The 14566-nt window shown below is 37.2% G+C and overlaps 1 protein-coding gene across 1 annotated transcript in view; it reads right to left on the bottom strand.

The window, feature by feature from the left end:
* ulk4 (unc-51 like kinase 4) overlaps window positions 1–14566 on the bottom strand; it is a 91351-nt gene that overhangs the window by 5409 nt on the left and 71376 nt on the right. The window contains exon 35 of the mRNA XM_058398045.1: window positions 11801–11986. Coding sequence (XP_058254028.1) covers window positions 11801–11986 — 186 coding nt within the window. The remainder of the gene's footprint in view (window positions 1–11800; window positions 11987–14566) is intronic.

Here is a 14566-nt window from a genome sequence, read left to right as displayed (position 1 = left end):
CGACAATTAATGAATACTAATTAAAAGGGCTTTGTTGATGGCTGGATTGAGAGGAAGATGAGGGAGTCTGGTTTTCTATCGCTTAATTGAAACCCTTTGTCACTTGTGCACTCGCGTGTGGATAAGTGCTCTGTGTCGTTTAGGGAAAGAGAGGAAAATATAAATTGATTTGCATGATTTGCATAAATGTAATGCTGATTTGCATAGGCTGTAACGTGTCAGATCCATACAAGTTAATGAACCATATCTCAAAAGTAAAAAAAAACAACAAAAATCTGCTTGTTTCTCTAATCAGCATTCACAGATAAAAAGAAGAAGAATGTATATCAAAACATGTATTCAAGAGTAATGAATCATGTGGAGGTGTTTTTAATAATGAAGACATGCTCTGAAGAACAGTGTCTGATAACCAGATATCAAATATCAGAAGATTTAGATTAAGGTGTGACAAGGATACACGTGAGCTAATCATGAAAAGTGTCTGATTTCGAAAAGGTCTGTTCATAAGCACCAATGCGATATAACAATGTAGCTGATATATGAACAATGAAACGAATGCTAGTGATTATTATTTTAAGCGAACACAGCAAATTTCCTGCTCCAGAGTTGTTCTAGATATGATGAAGACATTGTCTTATCCACCAACCAATCTAGCAAAATCTGCTTTTCCAATCTTAACTCCCAATATCAGTTAAAGTCTTGGGAAATTCAAGCAATATGGAACGCATTAATCCACTGCAATCCAGATATTTAAAACACTTGTGGCTGAGGTTTACTTGACATTGGTGACATACTTGATAGAGCAATACGTTTCCTACAAGAAAGATAAACTGAGCACAATTAGAAAACTTTGTCAGCTACAATTATTTCTGCTATTATTATTATTATTATTATTATTATTATTATTATTATTATTATTATTATTAATACACACACATACACAGTTGTTGCTAATTATTTTCTCACTATCATATCTCTTTATTACTAGCCAGTTGTTATTTGATATATGTATATACATAAACAACCTCAAAATCTTTATCTCCATCAGAGCTTGGCAGAATATTATCTTTGTGAACATGAAAACTGGTGAACATGAAATTCAATGAACATTGAATGAACATGAAATTCATTCAAACCCTTCCTCAAAAAAACCCCCCAAATATTCCCCCCTGGAGATTTAAAAAAAAAAAAGTGAAACATGCTTTGATAAGAGAATAAAAATTAGTTAATAATCTTACATGCACAAGGCTCCGTATTATTATTATATCATCACACACAATTCGAAATGTTCTCTTTTCAAAGCTTATCTTTTATTAGTTTGTCATTTCCTAGAGACAAAATTAAACCTTCCTGTGACAGATCCATAATAAGATCTATTAAAACCATTCTAAAAGAGCAAAAGCTTAAAAACTTTTTATTCAAGGCTCTTCTCTCAACTCTCATGAATTTGACAAATATTTAAACTTTTAAGAAATAGATTTGAGTTTTCCTCCTGGTAATGAGGCATGTGCTGCAATCACAGAATCAGATACGTTAGAGATTACTGACAGTCTGGGCAAAATAATTTACACATGATACCGGCAATTATATTACAGTATCAGAGAAGCTACATTTATCACACTAGGGCATTGTTGGCTGTATAAACAGTTTTAAATGGACTGCATAAATAATTTTCAGATTTTTACTCACCAGAATGTGATTGCTCTCAAGTTAAAATGATCAACTTTAGAAAAGTTTATGTTAGCTTTAATCTCAGCAACTTCAAGGCTGATGTCATCCCCACATTATAAAAACTATGCACTGATGTTTTTTTAACTGAAGATTGTGAGATTGTGAACTCCCCAAACATTTTACACTTGGAACTAGCCCAAAAGGTTTGAGCCTAGGAAAAGCTAGACCTTTTATCTTATTTTTGGAAAAACAAGTAAATATTTCCAGTTTGTGGTATATATCCGCAACGCCAGGACATTATACACAGAACCTGAACAACCCGCTCAGGGAGCTTAAAAAAGTGTAAGGTCATTATTATTAATGGAAGATGAACAAATCAGCTTTAGCCTAACTGTGCTTTAAAATAAATGCTTTAATTTTCTATAAAATAAAGCCAATTTCTTCCATATTTCTGTACAAATATGCTTACATGCTGTATATGAGTTGATGTTCCATATAACTCATGTGAACTATGCACAGAGCTGCAGATCTCAAATTGTGGGCGCTCCATAATAATAATCCTTTACTATTTAAAAATATTGTTGTATATACAACAGTCACTGCATTTTGTGTTTTCATTGTTCCTAAATGATCTTCCTCTAAGATCATTAATGGAAAATATTCTTGGGAAATCATATGGGGTTTATAATGAAATTCTGCTTAAAGGGCCCCATTTTGACTTGCAGCATCATTGCATCCTAGTTTTATAGAAGTTATCTGATCTTTCTGGAATGCAGCAAGCCCATAAGCTAGAAAACCTGATAAAAAAATATTTGCAGGCAACAGTTGCCAAACAACTGGCAATAGCAATAGCAACTTGCTTAATCAGTCACATTAATCAGAAGATAGAATGAAAAATGACTTATTTTGTAGCTTTGTTTTTTCAGTGGTTTTGAGTGTTTCTAGGGCATCTTCTGCTGCAGAAGGCATGTATCATGTTAAAATGTGAATATGAACAAGTATTTGGAACACTAAACAGATACAATTAAGAGCATTGAATAACACCCCTATTATAAATCGCACTAACAAGTGTAGCTGACTGACTTTTCGTATTTGTCCATGTTTGTACTTGCAAGGCTGAACACCTCCAATTCTTCCAGCTTGCATCAATGTGTTCAATATAATGCCTTTTTAATATAATGTTTAAAACACTTTTTTATTTTAATATCATACATTGTTCTCTCAAGTGATTTAAATAATTGGAAATAATTTGTTATTTGTAAGTAACCAACTAGAAAGCACTGAACAAACTGTTCCTACATTTCAAGGAGAAACTACCGAACCCATGCAGCCGGTGCTGGATTATCTACAGAGTTGGTAGAAATGATAGGAAAAACTCAGCAAATATTGGTGTGGATACACTGCATCATGACATCTGCTCTTATGATAACCTGTAATGCTTTTTTGCAGTGTAACGTTCAGTAAATATCACACAGATAAGACTAGAGGGGTTTAATATCTTGCCCTGCACTATAGCTACACTATAATGTTGCTTCCATGGCTGGTCTCAAACACATGCAGTCTAACACTAGCTATACAGCTCATACCCTCTAATAGCCACAACTTAGTTATAAACCAGAGGTTATCCCAATTTCAGACCCTGAAGACTGCACATTTAATTGATGTTCCTGTTTAAAGACACCTAATTTAAGTCATCTGTCATTTTACCAGGCTTGGTATGCATGTTCTAGACCCATTTACTATTACCCAGTATGTTCTAGACCCAGTTACTATTACCCAGTATGTTCTAGACCCAGTTACTATTACCCAGTATGTACTATACCCAGGTACTATGGCCGGTGGACTGAATATGTCAACTCATTTAAATTGTTTTGGTATTAAAGAAATCAGTTCAGAAACAAAAAATACTGTTATAAACCTCTCTCCTCTACTACCAGAGACGACTGATGTTTGATGGCAAATTTAGTCCACATGATATTATCGCCTTCAAATAGGGCCCAATTCACACCTGAGCCAGCATTTAGTGGTAACGTTGTTCCACAAAGAGCTCAGCAAGTTAGTGGCGGAATTTGAGTGGCTGTGCTGTTTCTGAGTACTGATAAGCAGTTGGGATGAACACTAATGCAGATATGAGGAGATAGCATTGTTTTCTTCCTAACACAATGCAGAATAGATCAGGCTGATGGGATGGAGAAGAGATAAGGCTGGAAATATGTGGATGAATATTGTTGCATTAGCTCTACTTTTAAGCTTATACAAGCAGCAACCCTGAAACAGATGTCTGCTTCTGCTAAAATCCAATCTTTACAAAGTTATGAGTTATGAACATGCGGCAGTGGTAACTAGAAATGCAGAGTTCAAGTTATTCCACCTCAGTAGGCATTTTATTTCATTTCCATAGTGCCAATGTTATATTATATATATATATATATATATATATATATATATATATATATATATATATATATATATATATATATATATATATATATATATATATATATATAAAAAAAACATACATATACACACACACAATTCTGTGGCCTATTGTAACTACTACAGCTGCTTTGTGTTCTGCTCCTTCAATAGAAAACTATTGCACCTAATGTTTTAAAGTGTTTTATTAATAGACTTATTAACATTGCCCTCTAATATTGAGAACAAATACCAAAATCAAATAAAAATCGAGTTTTCTGCACATATGCTACATATTAGCCCAACAAAAGTGTACAATTAACCATGTAAAAATAACTTTAACACAAAACCTTAATATGCCAATCAATGAAACGTCACATAATAAAACCTCAAATAAAAACAATTAACAACTCAAAACCCACAATCTCAGTCCTCATTCTGTTCCAGCAGCATATTGCTCAACCATGTAGAATCCCTCTTTAAAACAAGCTCCTGTCTACTGCTGGTGAAACAGTGTGCAAATCTGTGGTTGTGAACCTCACCTGCTGGCCCATGGTACTGTACCTGGGTCAATACTCTGTCATGCAGCAGCCAGAGTGAGAGAGGAGGACCATTGCTGCTGTCATGCTGTGATGGGGTGCAAGCTGTAGGGGTGGCCAGAACTGAGCTAATGAGCACAGCTCTCAATCCCAGGAGTGCGAGCACATAGACTGTGTGTGTGTGTGAGTGTGTGAGAGGGAGAGAGAGAGAGAGAGAGAGAGAGAGAGAGAGAGAGAAAGTGTGTGTGTGTGTCTGCTGGAACTGCTGTCCTCCTCCTACCTCTGCATAATTCATGTACTCAATACAGACAGCCACTCGCCCCCTGTCCTGGGAGCACTGTATGTGTGTGCTATAAGTGTATATGTCTCTCTCACCTTCGATCACTTCCACTCATTCCCCAAACAGTGTCTGAATCTCCCCTACTCTTATTAGCACTTGTCACATATCAACAAACAGGGTTTATTGATCGTTTACAGATCTCTCCTCATTAACAAAGTAAGATTTCTACAGTACAAAAAAGATGCCTGCCCAGAACTATAAAATATCTAATATATAAACCACATGGTTTCTTAAAATGTTCAGTATAATGACACGCTTAGAAGTAAGACAGAAAAAAAAACCTGACATTGAACTGACTAGAGAAATCCAACCTAAAATCTACTAGCATGTCCAGTGGCAAGGTAAGAGGGACCCCATGTGCATGTCTCAAAGTTTTGACAGGCTGATTGCTCTGCTGTAGCCCTGGAGCCTGGGCAGAAGCTGAGAGCATTAATATGACATGGGGTCTTGTATAAATGTTGCATGCCCACAAAAGTGATGAGTACGGCAGATTTCACACACACTGGATGCAGTTTCAGTAAACTTGACATGAAAATGAGCAGACTCGTGTACACTCGTTCACTGAGCACAGAAAAGTAGCAAAACTACCAGGACGCTGCAATGTCACGGAGAGCAGCTAGACCATTAAAGTGCAATTTGGAGCAAATGACCACATCGACATAGTGATAATAATGCCACCAGAGAATGATTTTTTTATGCAAGATCATTTTGCTCTACCAACGTGCCAATGATTTGTAAAGGACAAACGTGGCTAACTAATATAACTAATATTGTCACAAGATGGCCGTGGTGAACTCATGACTCATTTATTCTGAGACATTATAGTGTTTTGGGCACAGACGTCTGGAGTTGTGAATGAACCATGAAAAGCTTTGAGCCAGAAAGGGTTTCTTAATAGCTCAATTTGGGAAAGAATTCAGGTTTCTACTCATAAGCCTAAAAAAGTGTTTCCTTTTTAGTAGGACCAAGAAGACCATATTTTGGATGCTAAGAATGTGTGTGGACAAAGAAATAAACAAATGATTCCATGAATCTTGTCATTTCAGTTTGATATTACATATACAATCACATATGTAAGTAAAAGTTAAACTACATTAAAATACATTTGAACACAATTAAAGTATCTCTCAAAACAACCCTGGTGCATAATTTCTGTGCATTGGAATAATCACTGAAAAAAATCCTATTACTTTTGCATGAATGTGTGAATCTATTTAATATCTCATGTTTGAAACATCCTTTTTCTATGAGTCCTCCATTATAGATTATGGAAAATTCATTTACCTTCTACATCCACAACACATTCACTCCCATTTGGAATATTCCACATCTCAACAATAAGGTCTTTCATTTTTATTGGATAATTACAAAGCTACTTTGAAAATTATTGTCAAATTATACAATCATTAGTTAATAAATAGATATTTTATACAACTTATTTATATATGTGCCACCATCTTCCATTGCTCCATGGTCCAGTTCTGATGCTCACTTGTCCATTGTAGACACTTTCTGCAGTGTACATGGGTCAGCATGGGCCCTATGACCAGTCTGTTGTTACACAGCTTCATTAACACCATATCATAGCTAGAAAAAAATTTTCAGCAATTTGTGCTAAAAGTAGTTCTGTGGTCTCAGATGGGCCAGCCTTCAATACCTGTGCACGAGTCTTGACTGCCCATGACACTGTCACTGATTAACTGGTTGTACTTGCTTGGACCACTTTTGGTAGGTACGAACCATTGCATACTGAGAACGTTGCATAAGACCTGCCATTTTGGACACTTAACCAGTTGTCTAGTCATTTATAACCCTTGTGAAAATCACTCAGATCCTTAAGCTTGCCCATTTATCCTTCTTCCAGCACATCAACTGTTCACTTGCTACGTAATATATCCCATACCTTGGCAGGTGCCACTGAAATAATCAAGGTTGTTCACCACCTGTCAGTGGTTTTTATGACATTGCTGATTGGTGTAGATGTCATTAATCTATGTACTGTATAACATGATACTGACAAATCTAAGAACATATGTAACAATGTCAATTTCATAAAGTAATTGTCAAAGTGTCGAAACATTTGAACATTTGTAAATATATTTACAATAACATAACTTTTTTGTTGCTTTTAATCATCTACTACATGAGCAACTAGCTTGCTAGCATCTGTTGTGTCTTAACATGAAAAGGAACATAGACTGCTTTTTACCACAGTAGAATTATTCCAAAAAGGCATATCACTGTGTCAATAAGGCCGGTGAGAGAAATGTGCAAGCGTGCTCAATTTCACATTAATTGGGTGCACATGCCCTTGTACATGCACATTTTAAGTGTAAGACAGGACAAGGACAGCCAGGCATCAATTAATAGGAATGTACAGTCAATAAAGCACTTACACGCAGCCCTTTACTATCAGTCACAGCCAGTAAGGATGTCCATGCTATACACACTGCCTTCAGTGCCATACTAAATTCACATTCCAAACCTAAAGTAAGCCATGTTACAACCTGATTACTAAACATTAAGTATAGCAGATCAATGAAGTGCCAGTCAATCTCCTGATTTGTTAAACATGTGTATTGTCCAACATGCTCAAATACCTGACCTTGATCCACATGCCAACAGACAGACAGGCACACCCCATTATTACCAGTTCTTAAATCCGGATCAATATTCCCCAGCCACCGTGTAGAATATAGAGTTTGACAAATGGACAGTGCTATACTTTTCCTTCTCAGCAGCTAGATCTTGACAGCGCTAACATACTCCCTGAAGACCTCACTAGACTTAACCTCTTAATTACTCACATGGCAACTTTGACAGCCATGCTGTAGCTACAGCTAAATGATAAGACATAATGTAAAGGATTACTCTTTTTAAGCAATGCTACTAACTTCACCAACAATAACTACTGCATTAGTTTAAATTACAATGAAACACATTGCACTGACAGATTATTAAGTCCATTACTAAAAAATTCACATTAATGAGAAAAAAATCAATTACAGCTTGTTACCACATGTTAATATAGAGACTGCTGGGCTCGTAGAAGCAATGAAACTTTATTTATAGAAATTCTTCCAGCAAACTTGTTCATTAAGGTGTTGTTCAATTATTTACAATTATAATTGTATTGGCTATAATTATGTTGGTTATTTGTTTGAAAGTTTAAAAAACATCACGTGTTAGTTACTAAGTTTAAATTTAATATTAAGTATTTCATTTATATTATGAAATGGGATGGAAGCCTAATTTAAAGTTTTACCAGTGGGAGATTTTTGATTCTGCTCCGTCTAATACGGACAATTAGAGCTGTCATGGGAGAGAGCTTCTGTAATTGCATAAGAAACCAAATGCAGTACTCTGTCATCAAACAACTGCAGGAAATAAAATAATCATTTGGTACTGAAATGTGAACATTTAAAATCAGTAGTATAAACAAGGCACAGAAAGGGGATCAAGGGAAGCCACTGAAACTTAATGTTGAGAGGCAGTGGCAGACGAACAGATAATAAACAGATAATAACCGTTATTTACGTAAAGCCTTTTAGGTTCTTATTTAGGTACAATTATCACAGTGATGACAGAATTGCTTAAGCAACAGAAAGCAACATGAGGATATTCTGGGCTTGCAGAACAATGCCATACTTAAACAACATGATTCTTATGACAAGCATGTTCACTAAAAGCCTTATCAGAGCAATAGTAGGCGCACACACACACACGCTTCAAAGGCTGAAGAAGCAAAGAAACATATCTTTAGCAAGGATGCTTAAGATGTATTATGATATTAGCCTTTACACATGTTTGAGTGAACATGATGAGAAGCCAGAAAAAGAAAAAGTCTGTAACAGCAAACACACATGCAGAAGTAAAGAAACAACAATCGTACCTGGATCTTCCCAGTTAAGGCTATGGCAGTATGCCCATTAGAGCCATGATTCATATATATTTAAATATATTAAACTGCTGTATAACAAATACATGAGCTTAAATGAATAAGCAAGCCTTAACTTCACTGCCGTATCAGTCATGTTGAGACTTTTAAACCAACATTTTGATACAAAATGTTCTACTATTATCTTTTTGTCCCTTAAAGCTTTATGATAAGAAAGAGATCCTCACATCTTTAGCTTGATTAAAGTGTGCAGCAGTTAATTACGTTATCATGTTCAGTAGTTCTGTCTTTTTGATTTTCTTGTGTTTCATAAGGCATGGTTTGATTGTTCCTTCAAAATAGCGGGTATGGTTGCAAAAGCTCATAAACTTATCCACTCAGCTTCTAAGATCAGAGAACCCGAGAGGGTTGGAGGTTCATCGCATGGTTCGTAATTAGTTTAATAAAAAAGTGTAATAAGAAGCAGTTTATCATTTTAAAACAGTCACTCCATCCCCCATCTGACTTTATTACTTAATTTACAGAAAAGAGGAAAATAGCTAAGACTCAATGTACTACAGTATTTTATTCTAAAATAAACTTTAAATTCTATGTCAATTACAGGTCTTGGTGTTTCAAATTTCTAGCATTTCAAAAAAGAAAAATCTTTAACTAGAGAGCACACAAAGACCAAACTAAACAGGCTGTGGTGAGCACACAGGGGAAGAATGTGTAAGGTATGTGTGAGCGTGAGAAGGGTCTGCTCTCACTGAGCCTTACGAAGCAACAGCTACTGTCCAAATACATTCAGTGCCTGAACGTAGATGAGATCATCACAGCTATAACTCAGTCTGCTCCCTTTGCAAAAGGATGCCACATTTTCATTTTTCCCTCAAGATTATATATAATAATACTGACCATGAGTGAATGTCTAAAATCATTTAATACCATAAATACTATAATTAACACAGATTTTGAACAGTGTGTGTGTATGTGTGTGTGTGTGTGTGTGTGTGTGTGTGTGTCAGAGACGAGTGGGGGAGAACGCACATAGCCTTGAGTTATTGATCGACTGTTCTTCCTTCAGGGCAAAGCCCAATGTTTCGCACTTCCCCACCAACATGCAGCACAAACAGCAGAGTTCCTGCTACACAACTTATCCAATATTGAAGAGAATTTTCTGTTTGTTGGATACACATTCAAAACATGGCTGACACTTTGTCTTTACCTCACACTAGAATGACTTAAAGATTGAGTATTTATTCCATATCATATTTTAGAACAGTGGCATTCAACTAAAATTGGTCCAGTTACATAAGATTGCATGCATACAAAGATTTGGAGAAGCAACTTGACTGAATGGGGGCATAACTGTAGTTTATAGCTATAAATTAGATCATTCAGAGTGGTTGCTTTGTTTCATAGGGATACTTCACATTACCACTTTTGACTTTAGCCATGGACACTGAATGATGCACACTAACAGACATACTGAGGCAGCCATCATACAGCATAGATACAGCATTTGGTTTAAATCTTACATTTATCTTTAAAGCTTATGCTTTCATCATGAACATTTTTTAAAAACACGCCATGTTATTAATTTGCTGGTGTTAAATAAAATGTGACCTAATCTCTGATACTGTAACTACTTGCTAGTCTGCTGGCTTCAGCTACATAATTAGAGAAGTGCTGCAACAAAGGATCAGCTACATGTGTCACACTGGTTTTGAAAACTAAACACTGAACTATAGGCAGTTTTTTGCAACGATTTCAAGTACTCAGTTCAGTCCGCTGAAATACTTTTGCCGAGTCTGCATCTTGGACTATGGTCTGCCAGCAGACGACCAGTGTTTTAGAGTCTGTTCAATGTCCATTGTTTCATCATTATATGCTAGAAATATACAATGCAGTCTGTAAGTAACTGGACATTAACCACTTTTGACTCTAGCCCACTGGATTTGAAATGAAACAGTACCTATGAGGTTATGTGATCTGACACTTTAGTACACTGCAGTTTTCGCAACATGAAATGCCAATGGCATTGCCAGTACCGTAGGCCATAACAGGGCTAAAAATAAGAATAAATGAGAGATCTAGCCAAAACAGGTGTGTCAGAATGGATTGTTTTGTTGTTTTACTGGTTCTGCTAAACTGCTCTAAACATTTTAACAAAATATGAATATAATATACACGTATAAATAGACAGATGAGACTGCTCATTTCACCACAGTGGTATAAATACATTTTAAAGTGTGCAAACTACATGACAACTCGAATGTTGAATGGGCAAGCAGGACTGTCATTCCAACTAGTTCTATCATGTTTATTAATGATAACTGGCAGCAGTACTCAAGGGTTTACTCCCATGTGTAGAAGCACTGTTCACTTCTGACCCAATGCCTCAGAATGCAGTAACTGCATAACTGGTGCCTTACCTTGCAGCATAACTGTGAATAAATTAAGCCAAGACTGCTTGCCCTGGCTGTTTTTTTAAGGCTTATTAATTTAATTTAGGTATTAAAATGTGTTCTCAGAGCAAAAGTAAACCATCTAAAACAATGATGATCACTTGAGCTCTGAGAACACATCAATAGCAAAAAACTACTTTACATTTATGGCATTTGGCAGACACCCCTATCCAGAGTGACTTACATTTTATCTCATTTTATACAACTGAGCCATTATTGCAGGTTAAGTGCCTTGCTCAAGGGCCCAGCAGTGGCAGCTTGGTGGACCTGGATTTCAAATTCACAACCATATAATCAGTAGTCCAACACCTAAACCACTAAGCGACCACACACCAGTGTTTTTAGAGTTTAATGTTGATGGGTGGACAGAAAGAAGTCCACGTTAGGTAACCAACTTCTATGTTTATTTGTCTAATTTATTTATACATAGCATTATTTCTGTGTACTTCAGACTTACTGCATAGCAACATAATGCACGATCACTCACCAGACGTTTGAGGACACGGAGCAGCAGTCTCTGCTGTCTGGGCTGTGTATGTATTTGAAGTGAGTGAGAGAGACTGAGCAGGTCTTCAGGGGTCAGATGATCAGCTGCATCCCCACCGTACAGCTGAGCTAGTAGTGATACACACTGACTGGCCTCCTCATATACCTCTGCATCACCACATGGCAGCTAAGAAAATCAAGAGATATTTAAAGCATTATAAAAGGCTCCCTTAACAAAAAAAAAAAAAAAAAAGTCATATTCACCAGTAACAGTGCCTTTATTATACAACGTCAATAGGTAGGACAAATGCAATTTAGAATAAAACCAGTGCTCCAATTACTGGCAAGACTCTGGGATGCCACCTTTTGTGCTTCACGTCCAACCAGCGCACAACACACTCACTTTCATGTTGTGAATGTAGAGCATATCGGGCCAAATCTGTGTGTGACTTGTTCAGTAAGCATGATGCAACACTGGGACACTTTCACTGGCCTGCAAAAATCACTGGACCTCAATCCCACAGAAAACTTGTGGGATTATTTGGAACAGCAGGTGAAACTCCAAAATAAGCTCCACGAGCTCTAGCTGAATTGTGCACGCAGTCAGTGGAAGAGTGGGCTAAATCTGACAGGAACTCTTGTAAGACACTGGTGCCTTCCTTACCTGACAGGACTGGTACTGTTATTAAGGCGAGGAGAGGCATAACCATGTATTAGGAATGAAATTACATTTGTAGCTAATCTTTTTGTCCAGGAGTCCTGTATTCTGAGTGTAAATTAAATAAACTTTGAATTAGGTATTCTGCCAATCAAACTTGACTGTAAAATATGACTACAGTGAATGTGTACATATGACTCATAGTAGATTGATACTGAAAAGTATTATTAAAGTAGTATTCATGCTATAGAGCAAGTTTAATTTTATGGATCAGTATATACAGTGTTGCTATATAGTGTTTCAGCAAGTGTTTCAATCAGCTTCTGTGGTGAGTGGTGTACTAAAAAGAGAGGTTGATACAGACGTTATTCCTAAAACAGCCGTAATTGGGTGAGTGCGGCACTGATCCTAAGAGACTGACACATTCATAGTTATGAGCTAAACACGCCCATCTGGGGATCGGTTTAGGGACAGTGAATGAGACCTCTTAAAGCAGCACTAGTCAATGCCCTCCCAAACAGAAAGAGAGAGACAGCGTCATGAGGCCATAGGGATTTTCTCTGCAGCTCTCCTATTCCCCTCAAAGCCTGTGGAGAGAGCTCTGGGATCCCGGTTTCTTTTTCTGTGCTGATCCGTTGCTGCCCCCTTCTATAGAAACCTAATCCCATGAGACCACGGGGCAAGCGCCGGCCGCGCCTAATCCTGCCCCCTTTTTGTGATGCCGCCGGCCACTCCAGAATGGGAGGAATGCTTAAGGCCCAAACAATGGCCCCCAAAGAGCGCCGCCTCTCTGCCCTGGACTAGGGGCGGAGAGGAGCCAGAGCCCCAGGCTGAATAGCCTTTGGTGTGTGTGCACGGGCTCACTCGCCCAGTATTGTTCACATGCCAGCACAGAGTCAGTGCAGAACAAGAGTTAACACCTGCTTAGCCAGGCTCATAAAACCACCATGTTTACTTAGCATAGCTAGTGGATGCACCAGGGAAATAGGGCAGAGGAGCCTAATGGGAATGGGTGGCTGAAAAGCAGGCAGGAATCAGAGAGATTAGGGTGTGTTAATGCCACTGTGTGTGCTGAAAGGCTGATTGCAGGAGAAAAAGAGAAAGTGTTCTACTGAGGCCTATGGGGACATGTAGCACTGCTGCCCTCTTATGACCTCTAAGTGTGCTTCGTGGCAGACAATAAGTACTCTTCACACTACTTTGTCCTTGCACACGTGCTCTTACAGTGTTATCAATTGTTACTGGTATACATTGAAACACATACATTTTTAACACAGAGGTGAAAGACTAGACCAGAGTTGAAAACTGCCTCGCTATATCTTTATCTTATTAACAAAAGTGTAGATTATGAGAGGTTACATCAATGATCTGTATTCCTACAGTAAAATGAAAGCCATGCCTAGGAAAAATGTATTACTTTAAATGTTATGTAATGATATTTCTTATCAATTTACCAGAAAATATACAAATTCATTTTCCTGTTTGGGGCTGGCAAAGACTATTTTACTATATATAAGAAAACTTGCTCACATTGCTGCAGGGGTCTGTGCTGTTGCTAACGTAAAGCTAGCCTCCTGGCTACTTTCAGTTTAAGCTCTTTCTTCTAGTGAGTCAGGTTGCCATTTTTAGCTTTGTGTCACTATGGAGATGTATATTATATCATGATTTCCACAGCTTTCTTTACAAACAAATCACAGCAAGTAATTTCTGGCAAGAAATAAAATCCCTTCTAAAATCGTCTCACCAACTTTTACACTTTTTCATAAATATTTTTATTTGAGTAATTCCCCTTAAGAATAATGTGATGAGTAGCAAGCTAGAATGCGGGTAATCTGTAAGTCTTGAGTCAGATGTTGGATTACTAGAGCATTTTGGTCCAAATCCTTCAGAACACCTCATAAAGGATGCTTATAACATTAAATCATACTCTACAAGGGAGGGGGGATAATTTTTTCGATCACTAAAAATCTGAAACTGCCTCGAATGTAATTTGTGAGCTCAAGCTGAATCAATCAAACAAGTAAAGCTTGATTTCAATCTCTTCCTCTCAGATCCAAAAACAATTACTTCTCTCTCTGTTCAATATAGCTCAGAGTCAAATGTTCATGT

Source organism: Hemibagrus wyckioides, linkage group LG01 (genome assembly GCF_019097595.1).
Source record: "Hemibagrus wyckioides isolate EC202008001 linkage group LG01, SWU_Hwy_1.0, whole genome shotgun sequence".
In the NCBI taxonomy this organism is placed as follows: domain Eukaryota; kingdom Metazoa; phylum Chordata; class Actinopteri; order Siluriformes; family Bagridae; genus Hemibagrus; species Hemibagrus wyckioides.
This window is presented reverse-complemented; position numbering and strand designations above follow the sequence as displayed.